Source organism: Crocuta crocuta, unplaced genomic scaffold (assembly GCF_008692635.1).
Source record: "Crocuta crocuta isolate KB4526 unplaced genomic scaffold, BGI_CrCroc_1.0 scaffold288, whole genome shotgun sequence".
NCBI classification, from domain to species: domain Eukaryota; kingdom Metazoa; phylum Chordata; class Mammalia; order Carnivora; family Hyaenidae; genus Crocuta; species Crocuta crocuta.
Window position 1 is genome coordinate 4,115,737 of NW_027532607.1, and position 20,818 is coordinate 4,136,554.

A 20,818-nucleotide genomic window follows, 5' to 3' on the forward strand; every position below is an offset into this window, starting at 1 on the left:
AGAAGAACAGATGAAGGAAACTAAGCCACATCCAGGGACAGTTCTCATTTGAGGTTGTTTCTGCTCGTGTTCTCTTTGTATGGTTTTTTAGGTGAACTGTGTGTTCACTCTGCCCTATTTAACTAGAAAGTTAATCTTCATTCATTCATTTTTTTTTTTTTTTAAATTTAAGTAGGCTCCATGCCTAATGTGGAGCCCAACATGGGGCTTGAACTCAAGATTTTGACCTCAGGATCTGAGCTGAGATCAAGAGTCCGATGCTTAACCGCCTAAGCCACCAAGGCTCCCCTCTTTTTTTTTTTTTTTTTAACTGGAGAGAGAGAGAGAGAGAGAGAGACAGCGTGAGCAGGGGAGGGTCAGAGAGAGAAGGAGTCACAGACTGAAACAGGCTCCAGGCTCTGAGCTGGCAGTCAGCACAGAGCCTGACGCGGGGCTCGAACCCACGAACCTCGAGATCATGACCTAAGCAAAAGTTGGATGCTTAACCGACTAAGCCACCCAGGCACCCCAGCTCCCCTCTTTTTTAAAATTTTCTTTCTTTCTTTTAAAACATAAAATTTGGTGAATGTTACTATTTGTAGTAAATTAATACAGTGTCCTATGCCTGATGTTTCACATATGGTCTACTGATTTTATCAAGTATATTAATAGGAACATGGTGGAATCAGATAACCTTTAATTAGATATTAATTCACAACCACTTCACTTTCTTTATATGTAAACTGATGTTAATAATGATATATACATCATTGGTAGTACTAAAAGATCATTTATGTAAAGTGCATATTATAATACCTAACACTAAGTAAACAAAGCAAATATTAGTCATAATAATTCTTATTAAAATCTGATTACACTTAAAAGAATTTCTAAACTTGGCTTCCCTTAAAGGTTATCTCCACAAAGCTTTCTAGCAAGGTGCAAGCGTTGATGTTTGTGTTAATGGTTCTTGTTTGTTTGTTTATGTTGTGTGTTTTTTTTTTTAATTTTATTTTCTGTTTCAGGTTGAACTTCAGTTTCAATTAAATCGATTACCCCTCTGTGAAATGCATTATGCTCTAGACAGGATCAAGGACAATGGGGTTTTATTTCCAGACATCACTATGACTCCAACCATACCTTGGAGTCCCAACAGGTAAATGGAGATGCTTCATTAAAGGAAGTTATGTTAATCTTACGTTGAATGTCTGTACCAACTAATGTCAATACAGTTTTTTGAGAGAATTTGGTAAAATCTCCAGCAGCTATGTGTTAGTTGAGAAAGGAGAGTAAAAGAGCCCTTAGAAGGAAACACTTGAGGATGGTCATGTATTTTCTTCACTTTTTCTCAGTGTCTAAATGAGTTCTATTGTTGTGTCTCAATAACCTTAATTTGATAGAATGCCAAGCAGTTCAGGAATATTTCTGAGTAGAAGCTGAATGGGAAAATTAGAACCTTTTAAAAAGTGGTTCAAACAGTTAATTTAAAATGATTTTTGAATATAGAAGACATTTTTATGATTTAAGAAAATTGAGGAAGTATCATAGAAGATAATATTTCTGAGACTGCTTTCAGGTTAATGGTTGTATAAATATTTTTCTGCTTAAATTCATTTTGGTGAATCGTCATAAGTATCTTTTTTGTTTTTAAGTTTATTTATTTATTTTGAGAGAGAGCGCACGAGAGAGTGCTGAAGGAGTAGAGAGAGAGGGAGAGAGAGAGAATCGTTCTGCAGGGGTAGAGAGAGACGGAGAATCCCAAGAAGACTCCGCACCATCAGCGCAGAGCCTGACGGAGGGCTCAGGTTCACAAACCCTGAGATCACGACCTAAGCCGAAACTGAGAGTTGAATGCTTAACCAGCTGAGCTACCCAGGTGCCCCTTCGTAAACACCTTTGTACCGATACTTCTAGTTTGTTTCCAGACGAACAGTGACAGCTGTGTGACTGCATCTTTCTCGGCGTCCCTGTCCTCCTGGTCCCTGCAGATACCCTACTCCTTCCACCTTCTTTTCCCTTTTCTGTTTTTTTTAATCTCTGTGGCTGTCCACAATAGAAGTGTCTGTATTTACCACTCACGTCCACCCAGTCGTGCCTGGGCGGGCCTGCTCCATCACTGACGGGGGCCCTGGTACCTTCGGTAAATGGTTTCCAAGGCCTCACCCTGCTGTTGACATCCAGCTGACAGGCAGGGCACGAATGAGCCCAGAGGATCGTGTGGGACAGTTTTATGAGCCGGGCCTAGGAGTGGCATATATCTCTTCCCCTCACGTTCCATTTCTTTCGATTCTAAAAAACAGAATAAAGCACACTATGCCTCACAACACAAAAATCAAGTTATTTCTCCCTTGTTTTGCTTACCTTTACTGTCCTTTCCCGTTCTTCTTTTTACTGCCAAAATTCTCAAGCAGGAGTAGTTTATGTATTTCTGCTTTTCTTCTATACTTATCTTGTGATCTCTGTTTTCCACTTCCTCGCTCTCCTGAAAGTAATCGGTGATCTACTAATTGTAAAAATCCAGACTTCTCAGATCCCGTTTGATCCATCTTCTCTCTACCCTTTCCCCCTCCGTCCGTTCTTACAGCCAGTGTGTAGTTTAGAGCTGGACTATGTCAGTAGCCTTCTCGTCGGCTTCCGTCCTGCGGTCTGCGTCTCCGTCCAGCCCACGTATTTCTCCCAGGTAGTTCGCTAAAATAATCATTTCATTTCACTGCTTACAAATCTCTGACGGCATCTCCTTGATATGTTGATAGTCTGAGCAGCTGAACACCAACCCCTTAGCATGTGGGTCCATTGACAGGGCTTTCCAGTGGTAGCTTCAGATTTCTTTTTTTTTCTTTTTTTCTTTTTTTTCTGTTTGATAGCTCTTTTCTCCCTAGAAACCCCCATGTTCTAGTTGTATTGAATCACCTTGAAGTTTGTTTAATTGGCCCTAAGCTTAATTTCATACAAATAAAACAAAATTGTAAAATTTACATAACACAGAACTTACCCTCTAAACTATTCTTTTTCCTAATTTTTATTTTAGAGAGAGAGATAGAGTGTGCGANGCGACCCCCTCATACCACTGTGATTTAAATAGTAACTAAAAGGTGTCTGAGTGTAGGAACATATCAGAAGCCATTAGCCATGTAAAATCTTTTCTGGGATAAGGTGGAATATAGCTAAATGAAGTTGAAAAATTATTCTTGAGCATGTGGTCTGTGAAGTTAAAATAACAGTACATTAGACCAGGGGAAAAAGGACTNGAAGTTGAAAAATTATTCTTGAGCATGTGGTCTGTGAAATAAATATAACAGTACATTAGACCAGGGGAAAAAGGACTTTGAATTAATTTGGTTCAGGGATTAAATAATTTTATTCAGAATAAGCTTGAAGAGACTGCCTTGCTTTAGACTGTGAAAATCAGAAATAACTGGCATGTGTATTGTAAGCCCTCTTCCCTTTATTGAGCAGGTGGTATAATAAAGACAACTTGTTGTATCATTGGCCTTCCTCATTCATGACGAGAAACTATAGAGGGGACCAACATTGAGGCTTCTGATCTATCCTGAAGCATTTGTTTACACTAAAGCAATTGATGAGTAGGATAGGCTACATATATGTATATATATATTTTATATATATAAAATACAGAAGAATTATATTCTAGAACTGTATCCATAGTCTGTGTATCCATAAATCTGTCATTAATCTCTTAGATTTATACTTTTTTTTTAAACCTGTTTGTCTCATTTATAAGTTCATTGAAGTCACCAAATTTAAAGGACTGGATGGTGTTTTTAAAATTTTTGTTTTTTACAAACATTTTTTTTAATGTCTTTATTATTGAGAGAGAGCGACAGAGACAGCGTGAGCAGGGAAAGGTCAGCGAGAGAGGGAGACACAAAATCCGAAGACAAGCTCCAGGCTCTGAGCTAGCTGTTACCACAGAGCCTGACGCGGGGCTCGAACCCACAAAGCGTGAGATCATGACCTGAGCTGAAGCTGGACATGTAACCGACTGAGCCACCCAGGCGCCCCTTAAAATTTTTGTTTTTGAAAGTGTGTATTAGTCTAGTAATATCTCATGTCTCTGAATTCCTCAGTAAAAGTATTAATAGAATCTAATGTTAATTGAGCAGTTATTGCTCAATTATTTCCCTAAACAGCTTGCATATATTATCTCATTCCATGTTAGAATGACCATCTGATGCGCATGTCATTATTTTCCTGTATAGATAAAGGAGCCATTGGGGTCAGGTATGAATGCGAGTAACAGTTTACTGAACTAACTGTGGTTTAAACACGTAGAGATAGAAGCCCAGAGGTGGGTGATCTAGGACTTGGGAGGGCTCTGCGGTACCACCAAGGACCCAGATCTCCCCTCCTCTCACCATGGAGCATGTTGGGTTTCTTCTTGATGTCTGTTAACTCTTGATTATAAGATGGCAGCTGCAGTTTTACTTACCATGAGCTCATTCCAGCCAGGGGAAGGAGGAAGGCAGAGGAGTAAAAAGGGCTTTCTTCTAATGAGGCTTCCTTTGTGTTTTATTGAGTAGAGAAGCCCTTCTGAGGTGCCTCTTCCTGTATCTCATTGAGCGGAATTGAATCTCTAGCAGACAAGGCTGAGGAGTGGAGTGTCCTTGCTGTCTAGGCTCAGCAGTAGAGGAAGGCAGAGGAGATGCCATGGGTGGTTTGGGGTAACCATTCCACAGTTCTGTCTCTATATTAGACCTGGACTTAGTGATCGCCTAAATTTCCTCTTTACAGAAAACGGAACATCGCTATGTTCCGGCAGAATTATGAGTAACTAAGCTGTTTAATGATGAGAGAGTCTTTGGAGTAAAAAAGCTTGAGCTTTAGTGGGTGGTTTCCAGGAAAACTAGTACCACTGGTCAAAGTTCTTTTGTTTTTTACTTAAAAAATTTTAATTCCAGGAAAATAAATAACGATGTGTTTATATAGTCAACGTTTGTTTTCTAAGGTTTTACATTTCTTAGGAGACCATTTGTTTGAAGTTGTCTGTCCCAATATATATAGCATCAGTTATAATTTTATAATTTTTTAAAAGAAAGTATTAAGGTTTTCCATGAATAACCAGCTTCTGATTTGAGTAGAGTATAGCCTCGAGGAGGAGGAATTTGTCTCTAAACCATGTTCTCCTGTTGCAGGATTATTCTGTAGGCACTTATGTTGTAAATTTTCTAAGAGTCTCTTTACATGCCCATCCTATTTTGGCTCACATCCCTAACATTTTTCCCATAGTTGTTGCAATATTTAGTATTTTAATTGTAGTTGTGAGAAAGAATGCAGTTGATTCTCTACTTGGTTTGATCCCTTTCAGCATCTGCTGTCCATTTAAATCTTCGAAACTTCGCCAAGTCATAGAAGGGACGCTCATAAGATAGATCTCATTACAGCAGCCATTTGCGCTACCGTGACAGGTGTTGTCAACCCTGAAAAATAGGACAGACATATATTATGTGGGAAAATATGAGAGAACAATTCATATTGTTTGGCTTTTGGTGTCTTTTAAAAAAAACTGCTATTTTCTGAATTCAGAACTTTGTGAAACTTGAGTATCTCTTGACCAGGGACATACAAGTTTTTTCTTTGCCTCTTGTTTTAAACTTCACTGAAGAGATCTTTCAGTGAACTAGAATTTGAAAATTCAGTCATCTCCCTTTTTCTATTTTGCAACTTGCTAATGCAAAGAAACTAATACTTCTTTATTACCAGAAACCTTTTCAGAGAACTTTATGTAACAGGGAAATTACAGTTTTGAGCCACTGCCATTACTATTTATAGACATGGCAGCAGCTAGACCTGTGTGCTTTCTTTAGTTATCAAAATCTTTCTGCACTTGTAATAGGACAAAGTAATTAAAGTGAGTTTTGATCAACAGCCTGGGCCAACTCTGTTGGGTAGTTTTCTGAAAAGAAGTTTTAGAATAAGCATTTGTTGTTATAGACACTCTGTTTCTTCAGTATTTAAAAAATTTTTTTCAATGTTTATTTTTGAGAGGCTGAGAGAGACAGAGAATGAGTGGGGGAGGGGCAGAGAGACACACATACATACAGACACACACACACACACACACACACACACACACACACACTGAGTCCACAGCAGGTCCAGGGAAGGGGCACAGACAGACACACACATGCACACGCACACAGACACACTGAGTCCACACTGAGTCCTCAGCAGGCTCCAGGGGAGGGGCAGAGAGAGAGAGAGAGAGAGAGAGAGAGAGAGAGAGACACACACACACACACACACACACACACGAGTCTGTAGCAGGCTCCGATCCGTCAGCACAGAGCCCGATAGAGAGAGAGAGAGAGAGAGAGAGACACACACACACACACACACACACACACACACACGAGTCTGTAGCAGGCTCCGATCCGTCAGCACAGAGCCCGATGCAGGCTCAAACTCATGGACTGTGAGATCATGACCATAGTTGGAGTCAGACACTTCACCAACTGAGCCCCCCAAGCGCCCCTCTTTCTTCATTATTTTTAATGGTTCAATAAAATTCAGCATTCTCTTGTCTTCTTTTTATTAATATGATGCATGTGTACAAGATGCATGTGTTTAAAATAAATTTTTATTTTCTATAGACAGTGGGACGAACAATTGGATCCCCGGCTAAATGCAAAACAGAAAGAGGCTGTTCTGGCCATTACAACTCCTCTTTCAATCCAGCTGCCTCCTGTCCTCATCATTGGACCCTATGGGACAGGCAAAACGTTCACTCTAGCTCAGGCCGTCAAGCACATTCTCCAGCAGCAGGAGACGAGGTGAGATGGTGGTATGTGTGCTCCCATTTCATTAGGAGGGCACGCCCTCTTTTCTTGTTGTGAATGCACAGCTGAGAAGATTTTAATTCAGCTTGGAAAATAAAGACCCACACCAAAACCCCAAAGGACTAAAATTTGAATTCTTTGAAAATATACTGTGGTTTTCAAAAAATTGGCACTGTAGAGAATGATAGCTTTTAAATAGCCATCAAAACTCCAAGACTGCTAAGGAGTTGTGATATATGTCAGAGCCACAAGAGTTGGGCATATAAAAACCAGTTTGTATGATAGATTTAAAAAATGATTTGGGGGAACCAATATCCTTGACAGCTTGAAGAGTAGTACAGTTTCCTGAAAACATCACTGAATGATGTGTAGAGAAGATCGAGTAGGCGGAGGGGAATGTGTAGGATTAAGATGACCGCTGCTTCTGTTTGGTATTCTACTGCTTGAATAGCTTTGTGTTTTATCATTCTTTTTATTTGCACCGTTTATTTCAGCAGGATTCTCATTTGCACCCATTCTAATAGTGCTGCTGATCTCTACATAAAGGATTATTTACATCCATATGTAGAAGCAGGCAACCCCCAGGCAAGACCTCTCAGGTATTTTTTTAAGGCTTATTACGTATCTGTATCATATTTTGTTATTCTTAAGAAAAGGTGTCTGTATATTTTTAGTTAACTTCGAGAATACAAAATTGTGAACTGTGTATTGGCATTTGGAGGTTCCGCCTTTTGAAGAAGCCGTTTAAAATTAAGGAAAAATTTAAAAATCTCTGACCGTTCATTTCTTAAACATTAAACAAAGAGAAAGACATCCTTTTTTAAGTTTCATATGTAAAGATGTTGAGCAGATTTTGATGTGTACCTCTCAAAGCTACTATGATGAAATAATATGACTATGATTTGTTTAAATCAAATTTAATTAAAATTCTAGCAGAGTTTGCGTGGCAGAGTGGTCATGCAGCAGACGTAAGATTTTGACTGTGATCATGCAGGTAATTTCATAGATATGACACGTGAGAGAAGCATGAAATACTGAAATGATCTCTGCAACAAAATGTAATTGACTGGTATTTACAACTTTTTTGCTATCATGTAAGAATCAAAGTGTAGAAGAAGAGTTTACGTTGATATGGAAAGGTCCTCTTGAGTGTGTATGGATATGAAATGTACTTAAACACAGATTGTGGGGGATCAAATCCTTTTCTTCAGAAAACAATAAAGAATCATTAAATGGTTGTTTATTACACCATTTGCTTTCATTGTTATATGAATTAATGTTTAGTTTTGCCATTTTACAGACTAATATGTCATGCCCTGTGTTGTTTGAATATGATTATTGTTTATCCGTTAATTTCTAACCACACTTTTGAATCATAATCCACTAACTTTTTTTTATTTCTAGTTGAGTCCAGGCATGGAAAAACGAGATTATGCTATTTAATTCTTAATAAGTACAGCCAAAGCCATTTGAATGGTTTTACAATTGCATAAAAAAGAACAAAAGAGAAAAAAGTGGTGTGGCCTGCTAACACATGTTTTTATGCCATACTTTAACTCTGGAAGATAAATTAGAGCAGAAATAATTCAGTAGAATCTAGTTGTATTTAGTAAGAAAACACCACATACATACAATCACTATGAAAGAAAATGTGGTATTTATCAGTGGATAAGTTCATCAATACCTATTGTGTTTGAGATTCTAATCTTTTTTAAGTCATAAGTAAAAACTCAGTAGTGAGTAGCAGTTTTGCCCTGAGGGTCCTTACTTTAATGGAGGTGTTTGGTTTGCTTTTATTGTTGGTGTGTGTTTATGTTTGTATGTGTATGTGTTACCTAGGGACAATAACAACCTCAATTGTCATGGTGCACTTGGCTTGGGGACAGTGGAGTAAAGCCCCCTCAAGTCTTGATTGACCTAGGATAGGTCATTTGATATTTGGGGCAGAAGAGCTGTTGTTGAGACACATTGAAATCCACCATATGACTAGCATTATATTTAGCTTTTCTTATGCAAAGTAATGTTCTGGAGGCTATAATCCAGCATACAGTGCATTGAAATATGTGGGATACGAAGTTGTTTCAGTCGGAGCTGTGTATAGTTGTAGTGGTCCAAATACAGAGAGCGGCCTCTAGCAGGAGACCTCCCTCTCCACACATCTCAAGAGTGGTTCAGTCAAAAAGCTTGAAAAATATCTAATTATAAATTTCAAGTTATTTTGTTTAGTAAATGGCTTAAAATAAGAAAAGGCTTGACTCTCCTAATATCTTCTTTTTGTGGCCCTACATTTTTACCATAGTTTTTCTCTTTGGGAAAGGTGTTAACTTGTAAATGGATTTCCTAGGAGGATAATGCATTGAGTTAATTAAAGTTTATTAGTACCATCTTTTATTCCACTAACTCAGATTAATTTACAGTTATCCTGATAGACCTCAAACATGAAGGGTTTGGGTGATGGGAGAGGGTGCGAGCGGGGCCGAGCACTCCGGGAGCTTAGCTTTATCTGACTTGTCCCACGATGCAGGGGAAGGAACAGAAGGGAGCACTAAGTGTCCGTGTGTGACTTTGAAGATGTGCTGTCACTGTCTTGTTAGAGTTTGTCTTCTGCACCCTGTAGTCTAGAGTGGACTCTGGTAAATTCTGTAAAGTGTGGAAATAAACATCATAAACATTAAATAGTTTATTACATTAAGTATGTTTAAGTATACACACTTAACGGTTGAAATGTATAAAATTAAATATTCCATGCCAGGGGTTGAGCTTAAAATATTTGGGGATGGAGGTTTTAGAAACCATTTTAGATTACGTTTTGTTTTGGTTTTTACTTCTCGCTTCATTGGAATCAGCAGACTTTAAGGTGGAAGAGAGAGGGAAACACGGGGTCTGAGTGTGGTTCTGATGATCAGTATCCAGTCCTGGCAGGTTACTTAGTAGCTCGAGGTCCTCTGTGGAGAGTGTGTATTTATTGCTTTTTGGGCAAATAGAAGTACTTGTTGTTTTATATAGATCTTCAAAGTAATAGCTTTTATTCTGGGATCAGGTCTTTGTGATTCTGTAGCGTCTTGAGTAATAACATTTTGGTGGGTTGTTTATTGCATGTGAATTCAATATATGAATAAAATTTCAGTGAATTAAGATTATGTATTACCAGTCTCCTACTCCACGTAATTCATGTGGGATCTGTGGAGGGTTTGTTTCTAGGAATCTGTAAATTACTTAATTGGTGTCATATATCATATGCTGTGAGCTGGAACGTTTCATTTGTCAGTATTCTCTAGTTTTGAAAAATATTGGGTATATTTTTTTAAAAGTTTGTTTAGTTATTTTGAGAGAGAAGGAGAGAGAGAGTGCACGCTAGCAGGTGAGGGGTGGAGAGAGAGAGAGAATCGCCATCAGGTGCTGCACTGTCAGCATGGAGCTTGATCCGGGCCTCGAGCTCACAAATCGTGAGATCATGACCTAAGCTGAAACCGAGAGTCGGATGCTTAACCAATTGAGCCACCCAGGTGCCCCTGTTGGTGTATTTTAAATAATTCTGTAGACAGTGTCCACCTTAACTGTTGCACAGAAGGAAAGTATTGAGAAAATGTTTAAATTGTTTTGAAGTCAGCACTAGAATATTGTGCTTTTAAGGAAATATAGGCCTAATGATCAAACTTTGTCTCTTTGCTAGCTTCACCTTGAGGTGGCTTTCCAAGGTAATTGCAAACAAAAAGTCAGTAGTGAGACTTAGAACTTGAATTTTTATTTTTTCTTTGAGGGAGAAGTGGTACTTGGCATTAGTATTGACGAATAATTTGAAAAAAATGTTTTTCCAATTTTACCATGGAAAGTATGGAAAATCTAGAAAAATAAGGAAGAAAATAAAAATTATAATTTCACCACACAGAAATAAATACTAATAACATTTTGGAGTTTAGCTATAGTAATTTATATGTTTAAAACCACATTTTAGTTAATATTAATGGAATCATAATTTGTAAATGATTTTTTAGATAATTTGTAAAATGAGATTTTTCATATATTTAAAAGTAAATTCTGCTTTGTTGATCTGATTAAACTTTTTTAATGAAAACCTAAATATGTTGTTTAACATTTTTGCATCTTTTAGAAGTGATACTGGTTACTCTTACCTAGTTTATAGTCCTTCCTGTCCATGTAATGTGTTGTTGCTGTTGTTGTTTAAGTTTATTTATTTATTTTGAAAGAGAGAATGCATGTGTGTTGGGGAGAGGCAGAGAGAGAATCCTAGCAAGTTCTGCACTGTCAGTGTAGAGCCCGATGTGGGGCTTGAACCTACAAACTGTGAGATGATGACCTGAGCGGAAACCAAGTGTTGGATGCTTAACTGACTGAACTCCTCAGGTGCCCCCAGAGTAATGTTTTTAAAATACATTTTTTTTCTTTTAGAGAGAGAGAGAGAGCACGCACATGAGCAGGGGAGACGGACAGAGAGAGAGAGAGGGAGGGAGAAAGAATCTTAGGCAGGCTCCATGCTCAGCGTGAAGCTCAGTGTGGGATCATGAGCTAATCCAAAATCAAGAATCAGATGCTCAACCAACTGAGCCCCTCAGGCATCCCAAAATATATTTCTTTACTTTTCTCTTACAATTTATCCTTAAGAATATTTATTAAATACCTTTTTTTTTTTTTGGCTTGGCTTGGCTTGGCTTTGCTTTGCTTAAGAGCAATAACCAGTTCTAAGTGTTTCGTAAAGGGTAAGAACACCTTTTAGAGGATCATGAGATTAGGATTTGTGCCTATCACATTTGAGCTGCCTTTGAAATATCCTAAAGGAAACAAGTGTTAAATAAAAAGTTGCATAGGATCCTGGAGCTCAGAGAGGAGGTTGTGGCTGCAGAGAGAAAAATGTGAGTCATTAGAGTATTTATTGGTGGTGATCGAAACCACTGGCCTGAGATGGTCAGGGAGACAGCAGAGGCCAATAAGAGGGGTGTGTGAAAACTAAGCCTGGAGGAGCCCTCACGTGGGGAGGAAGAAGGAAGGCAAGGAAGGGTTGAGTCCTGAAGCTGCAGGAGGGGAGTGCTGCAGGGAGGGAAGGAACCCGGAGCTGGCTGCTGCTAACACATCAAGTCCCGTGACGGGCCTGGAGAGCATCCAGAAGCTTTAGTGACATGGACGTTTATATCCTGTGATCGGACCCCACACTCTCTTGAGTTCTTTCCTACTTCTTTGACTGTTTCTTGCCGGTTTCCTTTGCTGTAGCTCTCAACTTTCCCCGTCAGTAATTTTTCCAACTAGTTTCTGTTTTAGCTACATTTTCTCTCTAGTGGATCTCATGTGGTCCCAAGGTTGAACTATTATCCCAATTGTATAAGTCTTGTCCCAGATATTCTTCTGAACTTCAGATGTCTGTATCCCCCTGCTTCGTGGACAGCCCCACATGGCTGTCCGCTACTGCATTTGTCCAAAACCACAAGCCACATTCTCAGTTCCCACTTCAAATCTGTTCCTCAACTTTCACCATCTTTGTAAACACCACAGTCATTCATCCAGTTTCGAAGGCACAGAATCATGCTGTCTTTTAAATTGCACGTCTGGTTCACCGGAACGTCCTGTCGGCATCGCCTTCCAAGTGCTTAGTGAATCCAGCCATTTTCACATCTTCACTTATTGTCACTGTGGCCCACGCTCGCCTCGTTTCTTCTCCAGACCATTGTAACAGCTTCCTGTCGGGTCTCCCTGATTCTCCCCCCGCCCCTGCCTCCGTTCCAGTCAGTGGCGTATGGCAGCCAGCTTGCAGTGGAGTGTGAGAGCCAATCGTGTACATGTCTTTCCAAGTTCATGTTCAGTGACATCATATTGGTAGCTTGAAATTGGCCATGATAATAGATTTTATACCACATCAGCAAGCACTTCACATCAGCTCCACCGCCACCCTCCAAGCTGGTTTGTGAGCACACCACTGTCTGGCCTCCTCCCCCTAGTTCCCCAAACTATATATTCTGTGCAGAGCAACAGGTCCTTTAACAGCAGAAGTCAGATCATGTTACTGCCCTGTCAGCACTCTCTGATGGCTTTCCATTACAATCAGAGTAAATCAAAGCTTTTATGAAAGCTTGCAAATCATGTGATTTGCCTCTGTGCTTGCAGCATGCTAGACACCCAATATGTTTCACATTTGTTACATGTGAGTGGGTTAGAGATGGGTGGTGGGAGAGTGGGTGGGTGGATGGATGACTTGATTCTATACCATTTTAGTACTCTATTGCGTGAGACCTCTTAATATTTTTCTTTTGCAATTAGTGGAAGACATACTCTCCCGTTTTTAATGTTTTATTAATTTTGATTGAAGGCAAGGGGGAAGGGTAGAGAGAGGGAGAGAGGTTCCCAAGCAGGCCTCATGCTGTCAGCACAGAGGCTGATGTTTGGAACTCATGAACCATGAGATCATGACCTGCGCTGAAATCAAGATTCAGACACTTAACCAACCCAGGCACCCCAAGATGCTCTTTCCTAAGATTTTCTGTTTGTCTATAATTTAAATTTATTTTTAAATCTCCTTTACATAAATCCTCTTTAAAACTTTAGATATAGGTCTGTATACATATAGGTGTAAGATATATTCTGAAGTAAAATGCGGATAACTTTTAAGTTCTTGTTGTAGGTGTGCAGTTCACTATTTTTTTTTTTTTGCGGTTCACTATTTTTTGTTAGCATTCATAATTAGAGTATGAGTTAAGTATATTTTTATAAGAATATTTTAGAAAAAAGTAATTCCCAAACGGAATGTTTTGAATTTTAAAAACTGTAGTGTTTATGAAACTGTGTGTCACTCTGTTGTAAGATTAATCTGAACTTACTAGATACTTATTTTATGATAGTACATATGCTTTCTGCTTGAATCCTTTTTTGGTAGGGCAAAGTCACAGTTGTCTGTTAAATTTTAATTCAGTAGAGTGTTAATGGTTACCAGATTTATTTATGGATTTCCAGATACTGTAGTCTTAACATAATAATGTCATTTTTTTTAAATAATGCTGGTAAGATGTTAATAAATATAAATAGGAAATATTGTCTTCTTTTATAGGGTATATTTCAGAAATCGCTGGGTAAAGACTGTCCACCCAGTTGTGCATCAGTACTGTTTGATCTCAAGCGCACATTCCACCTTTCAGATGCCACAGAAGGAAGATATTCTTAAACACCGAGTGGTGGTTGTTACATTGAATACTTCCCAGTACCTCTGTCAGTTGGACCTTGAACCTGGTATGCTGACTCAAGACACAGATAGGGTGTCCCTGAATGCACAGGGCCTCTGCATTCAGTTTAGACCAGGGGTTGGCAAATTATAGCCTGTGGGCCAAATCTGGCCTGTTGTCTGTTTTTTGTAAATAAAGTTTTATTGGATGGAATGCAGCCATGCCCATTTATTTACCTATGTACTACGTATGGGTGCCTGTGTGCCGCAGCAGCTGAATTGAGTAGATGAAACAGGGATCGAATGGCCAACAAAACCTAGAATATATACTGTTTGGCCCTTTTCAAAGGAGGGGAAAAAAAGTCAACCCCTAGTTTAGACATTTGAGTGACTACTATTTTATTTGTTCTCTTATCAGATGGCATTTACATACTGTCAGTCCGAGTGAAAAATTCGTATTTGGATAGTGATGCTTTTTATAATTTTCTCAAGTTTTTTTTTTTTTAAATACTTTCATGTTATATAGTGTAGAGACAGCAATCATGGTAGTTTTTTTTCAGACATACTATTAAGATTATTATATTGAAGTACAGGAATTTGTAAAATCAAGCTAATATTATATGAAGTACAGATGTAAAATGACAAGTATTTCTGATACATATGGCAGAACTTAACCATCAAAAAGTGGTACCACTTTAAAGGTGTTTGCTTTGGACGAATTCATTTATTACTGCCATATTATAATGGTTGACATTGCTCAACACTTTTTTTGCTCTCTCCTTTTGGAATTGCTTTCAGAGCCAGTGACAGGTTCTTTTGAACCTTTGAGTCCCTAGAAGGTAGATACTGTTCTCTTCACCTTGAATTCCTGGCACCTGGCCCAGGTATAGACACCTGGAGGCCCTTGATAAACCGCTGTTTATCTGAAATGAATGAATGGTGGCCAAACTTTTTGTCTTTTTTTGAGGTAGATTTAATTTTAGAAAACCTTCAAAATCTTTCTGAGACATGTCTGGTAAATAAGGTAGGTGATTAAACTGAGCAATACCATTAGGGTTAAAAAAATAAAAAGAGAGAGAGAGAGAGAGACGTGCCTCTCATGTAATGAGACTTATTTTCTTGTGCACGCAGCTCATAGCTGGCTGGTGAGGGCAGTTACAAAAGCAGAGTTTCAAAAATGTTTTGAAAAGTGACTGCATCATTGGAATGAGTTCTATTTCCTCCCAACTGACTTCTTTGAATGGAACAACACTTATTTGAAATGTAAATTTTGGTATGTTTATTTAACAATCAGTCTCATTACTTTATGGTTCTACTCTGCCTGTGTGCCGCTTAGATGAAATGCCCAAACCTCCGAAGCAGTAGAGTTTTGTGAGAAAGTTAAGGATGGCTTTGAAGAGCAAGCATATAGAAGAACACTTACAAGTTGACTAAGTGCTTTGTTCTGGATGTTGTTTATACTTGATTTCATTTCATTCTCTGATCAGCCCTGTGGAGGGAGGGTTCTTTATAGATAAGGAAACAAAGGCTCAGGCTACATCAGTTTGATTCGATTCAAGTTACCTTTACCAGCTTTAAGCAACAGCTATAACAGTTTCATGATTTATCCAGTTGCTGATTCAAGCCTACCTCTGTTTAATTAAAATGTTATCTAATGAAAGCAGTAGTTTTCAAGCGATTAGTTTTGTAGGACAAAAAGCACAAAGTCTCCTTAACAGGGAGAAAAACACACATGCCTGTCTCATGTTTAGGCCACTGTCAGGAAATAGACAACAGTTATTGATCCGTTTACTATCAACTGTAGCTGTTTATATGAATGGATGATAAGGGTGGTCATTACTGCCAGTCAGTACGATTTAGAAAGTTCCCAACCTAAAACCAAGTTGCATTAGAAAGTTGCATAAAAGGTGGTTTGGAACTTGCTGCTATACATAGAAGTAGAGGTTAGGTTCTTGGGCCTTCCTCACAGGCAGCTAGCTAATTAATTCAGAGAGTTTTATAACTTCTCATTTTGTTTAGAAACCCTTTTGTTTCTTTGCTCTGCTAGTACAAAGAAGGCCCCTTCTTCCTCCCTCGGTGGGTTGACAGTAAGGCAGAGCTTGTTTCTTCTCCACATTGAGACCCTGAGATTTTTTGCCTCTTTCCCCCCTTGGAGGCAACAGGACTTTCTCATCCTTTCTGTACGCAGAATCCTGTGCCCCAGTGTGAGTGGTAGCAGCGGTCAAGATGTGGGATGCCTCCTACTGTAGGGTTTGCATCTGGGGGACTTTAGGAAACATGATGTTTTTGACATTCACCTTTCACTTTTTTTTTTTTAATGTTTTATTTATTTCTAGGAGAGAGACAGAGAGAGAGACAGATACAGCATGAGCAGGGGACGGTCAGAGAGAGAGGGAGTCACAGACTGAAACAGGCTCCAGGCTCTGAGCCGGCAGTCAGCACAGAGCCTGACGCGGGGCTCGAACCCATGAACCGCGAGATCATGACCCAAGTGAAAGTCAGACGCTTAACCGACTAAGCCACCCAGGCGCCCCTCACCTTTCACTTTTTGCATACTGATGATTCCCCCCCTTCCCCCACCAGCCAGGGTAGCTCTTAGACCAAACAGTTATATCTCTGCCTTATCTATCCACATGCACAAACACATGAACAGAACTCTAAATAATCAAGTTAGTGAATCTGCTAATCAGTACCCCCTCCCCTTTGTTTCAGTAAAGGTTAGATTATAATTTTTTCCCCTTACATTGGATTTGAGGTATGATTTTCTTTATTTTAACGTTTAATATGCATGGTAAAGCTAGAATTACTCGTAAAATACCATTGTTTTGGTTTCAGTGTTTTACCACATAAATAGAGGACTGTCAGTGTTTAGTTGCTGGTCCTCCTTTTTGGTGAAAAGCTGCTGTCTTGTACTTTTAAACATCTTTTTTTATACATACTCCGCCAGCTGTTAATCTTGGGGCCCTTAGCATCAGATACCATTTCATATCTGTTATCGGGTAAAGTAGTTATTTCTTGTCATCTCTGTTCTTTAAATAATGATTTAAATTGACGACTTTCTAAATTGAGGATTGGCTTAAATGTACCCCTACCTCCGAAATCAGCACACTGAACTCTTTCCTTAGCAGAAAAGAACAGAACTACTGCTGCCTTTATTGCTGCTGTAATCTGCTTTACTGTGTTTATACTGTACTTTGTAGGGTTCTTTACACACATTCTGTTAGATGAGGCTGCCCAGGCCATGGAGTGTGAAACCATCATGCCTCTAGCATTAGCAACTAAGAGCACGCGGATTGTCTTGGCTGGTGACCACATGCAGGTGCGTGTCCTCCGAGTCCTCGGACCGAAGGAACTTCCAGTTATAATTTCATGTTTAATATTCTGTTTTCTAAAACATCCCATGAGATTGTGCCATGCATGACAGTTTAAGTACTTCATTCCACTGGTTATTTTTTCCTTTTTTTTTTATATAGAGTGGAATGGATGAGTCTATCAGTGCTTATAATTTTCATGTTTTTAATTTGAAGTTCAGTTTTCTATAGTGTGCATATTTGATTCTTTTCTTTATAAAATAAACTTTAATGATCCTTCCTACACTTCCCCAGTTCTTATCCCTAACATTTGTTTTCACAGAGTGTTGATTTTTTTTTCGCCATCATAGGGAACAAAGTATACTTAATTCAAAGTAATAGCCCAAATCTCAAAGAATGTGTCTGATTTTATGTTTTGTAATACCTATATGTGAAAGAGAAGTACACTTTTAGTATTTGTTTTACAAAGTTGCAGATGGAAGTTCTTTCTCTTCTGCCACAGTTGAAATTGAACCAGTTTAGTGTTGTAGCTGTGAAGACATCTGGGAAAGAAATTCTGTGTTTGTTTCTTTGCCAAAAGTAGTTTAATGTTGTTCTTTAGCGGCCAGAGGGATGATCAAGAATGGTTCCTTATACTTAATGAGATAATTGTTATTTCACTAATTATTAAAAATCTTTTAGCCATAGGCTGTCTATCCTTCCAGCTCACCATTTTAAGTAGCTGATCAATTATAGTGAAGTAACTGATTGACTCTCCCCAGTGATGCAGTGGGTTGCACCCCTGAAGTCCTTGAAGTAATAGCTGTTTCTTATTATGTTGGAGGAGCCCTTTGTTAACTCTCTGCTACTGTTGATAGAATGAAGTGAAAAGTTAGAAATTTTAGCCAAGTTCTTTATAGTAAGTAGTAAAATTGTTGAGAGAAAATATTTTTGATTCTGCTTATGCCAGCATTCAGTGTGTTGAGATTTAGTACATCAGAAGTTTCAGCATAACGGACTTTTTATAAGTAGGTTATAAAAATACTACTTGTGTATTTAGTTAAATTTTCTCTGTATGTTTGTCTGTTACAGCTCAGTCCTTTTGTTTACAGCGAGTTTGCCAGGGAGAGAAACCTTCATGTTTCATTACTTGATCGACTCTATGAGCATTACCCTGCCGAGTTTCCGTGTAGGATCCTCCTATGTGAGAATTACCGCTCCCATGAAGCTATCATCAAGTAGGTGTGAACTGCTCCTTCTGTACCACCCTCCCCGGGTATGGCGGGGGAGAGCTCACAGGGCCACTGTTACTAGGGACAGGCTTCCCAGCACAGTTAGATGGTGCCCCTAGTGCTGCAAATTATGTTAAATTTTATTCCTGTAACAGAATACCTCAAAAGTCCGCTGTTGTTTTTCACAAAGTAGGGCAGTCCTGGAAATCAGAACTTTAGGTTCTACCAGCTGTGATATTTTTCTGTGACTAAATATGTAATATATATGTAAAACCACATCATGTAATAAACAGATACACTGACAGAACACGTACAGGTTTGCTTTTATGTCTGGTTGTGTTATACAAGGACTCTGTTGTAGGAAGGAAGGAAGGAAAAACCATGAAAGTAATAAAGTTTTTAAAGTTTCTATCAAGTATAGTATGCATCTGTAAAACTAAAAATACCGTACGTGACAGCCCAGTGAACAGTCACAAACTGAACATACCCATGTAACCAGCATCCAGATCGAGAAACAGAATATCTGGAAAGCCCCTTTGTGCTCCTTTCCAGTCACTAACCCCTCCCAAAACTTCGTTTTTTAAAGTTTAATAGAATTGAGTAGAGTTCTATTAGTCAGTGAAAACCATTTTTAGGATTCCCTGAAAACAGTAGGATAGATATAAAAGTAAATTTAGATGTAACTAGATCTTTTATCAGTACCTCAAAATGTGATTCTCTTTTTATTGTTGCCAGTCATTTTCTGCAGTCAGTAATAAATCAAGTACTTGGATCCTTCAGTAGGAAAAAGTATTCATTGTACATTTGAAAACTTGAATGTCCTTTAATTCTGTGTGTTTCAGTGTCTGTGTATCTTCGTGTTTGCATGTGTAATTAAATGAACCCTATAAGTAGAAATATGTATTAACCAAGAAAATAAACTAGCTTGCAATTTCCTCATCGAGCAAGATTTCCATCTAGTATTGAACTGCTGTCATTTCTTCCTTTTCTTTCTGTATTCTGACTTCATGCCTTGTCAGATCAGTTCATTTAGCAACCATATCCCAGGAGCCTACCCTGTTGTTATTGCTGTGGTTACTTTTGGAGAAAATCTTGCCCTCATAAGTGTTAAATTAATTATGGACCTAAAGCAAAATTATTAGAATTGACTGGTAATTTTTTTCTTATGGGGGAAGTTAATTTTGATGATAAATCACTATCTATTTTTTTATTTATTTTGGTCCTTTTTTGCAGTTACACCTCTGAGCTCTTCTATGAAGGCAAACTGATGGCCAGTGGAAAGCAGCCAGCACACAAGGATTTCTACCCACTAACTTTCTTTACAGCACGAGGGGAAGATGTACAAGAAAAAAATAGCACAGCTTTTTATAATAATGCAGAGGTACCGGAGTTCTTTTGCGTATTGTTAACATTTTCGCAGTCACAAAGTTTGTTCTTGTTGAGCGTTCATTTAAGATTCTGGGTTGACATCTTACTGTGTGTTACTTGCATGAAAATAGTATGTGATATTTATTCTTTCTGTATAACATTGATTTGTTAATGATTTGTCTCCCTGTGGGACACAAAAACTTTGATTTACATTTTGATTACATTTGATTTACATTTCTTCTTTCCAAGATTTTATTTTTAAGTAATCTCTACACCCAGTGTGGGGCTCAAACTCGCAAGCCAGAGATTGAGATTCACATACCCCGCCAACTGAGCCAGCCAGGCGCCCTTTGATTTACATTTCTTCTTTCCAAGATTTTATTTTTAAGTAATCTCTACACCCAGTGTGGGGCTCAAACTCGCAAGCCAGAGATTGAGATTCACATACCCCGCCAACTGAGCCAGCCAGGCGCCCTTTGATTTACATTTCTTATGGCAAAATACAAACTATATTTTTTCGTTTAAAAGAAAAGTCAGTGCTATCTTCATGTAATTATTAGCCATCTAAAATAGACTATGATTATATTTCATAGTACTTACTCAGATGAGTCATCATTATTTTTTATTTTTTAATTTTAGAGAGAGTGAGTGCAAGCAGGGGAGAAAGGCACAGAGAGAGAGAGAGAGAGATTGTTTATTTTTGAGAGAGAGAGAGAGCTTGAGCTGGGGAAGGACAGAGAAAAAGGGAGACAGAGAATCCAAACAAAGCAGGCTCTGTGCTGTCAGCGCAAAGCCTGACTTGGGGCTCAATCCCATAATTCTGGGATCATGACTTGAGCTGAAATCAAGAGTCAGACACTCAACCGACTGAGCCACCCAGGTGACCTTCCAGTAAGTCATGATTTTGGGGGTGGCTGGGTGGTTCAGTCAGTTAAGCATCCGATTCTTTTTTTTTTTTTTTTTTTTTTTTTTATTTTTTTTTTTTTGTTT

The 20,818-nt window shown here is 38.6% G+C and overlaps 1 protein-coding gene across 5 annotated transcripts in view; it reads left to right on the forward strand.

Annotated features, from left to right (window-relative positions):
- The window catches only part of HELZ (helicase with zinc finger), a 158,380-nt gene that overhangs the window by 70,949 nt on the left and 66,613 nt on the right, over window positions 1-20,818 (forward strand). For 4 of the 5 annotated variants that reach the window (XM_077780271.1, XM_077780274.1, XM_077780272.1 and 1 more), the window contains 7 exons: window positions 1,005-1,135; window positions 6,591-6,770; window positions 7,271-7,375; window positions 13,828-14,006; window positions 17,139-17,257; window positions 18,321-18,466; window positions 19,694-19,841. In XM_077780271.1, coding sequence (XP_077636397.1) covers window positions 1,005-1,135; window positions 6,591-6,770; window positions 7,271-7,375; window positions 13,828-14,006; window positions 17,139-17,257; window positions 18,321-18,466; window positions 19,694-19,841 — 1,008 coding nt within the window. The remainder of the gene's footprint in view (window positions 1-1,004; window positions 1,136-6,590; window positions 6,771-7,270; window positions 7,376-13,827; window positions 14,007-17,138; window positions 17,258-18,320; window positions 18,467-19,693; window positions 19,842-20,818) is intronic. The other variant, XM_077780276.1, reaches the window with a different exon arrangement.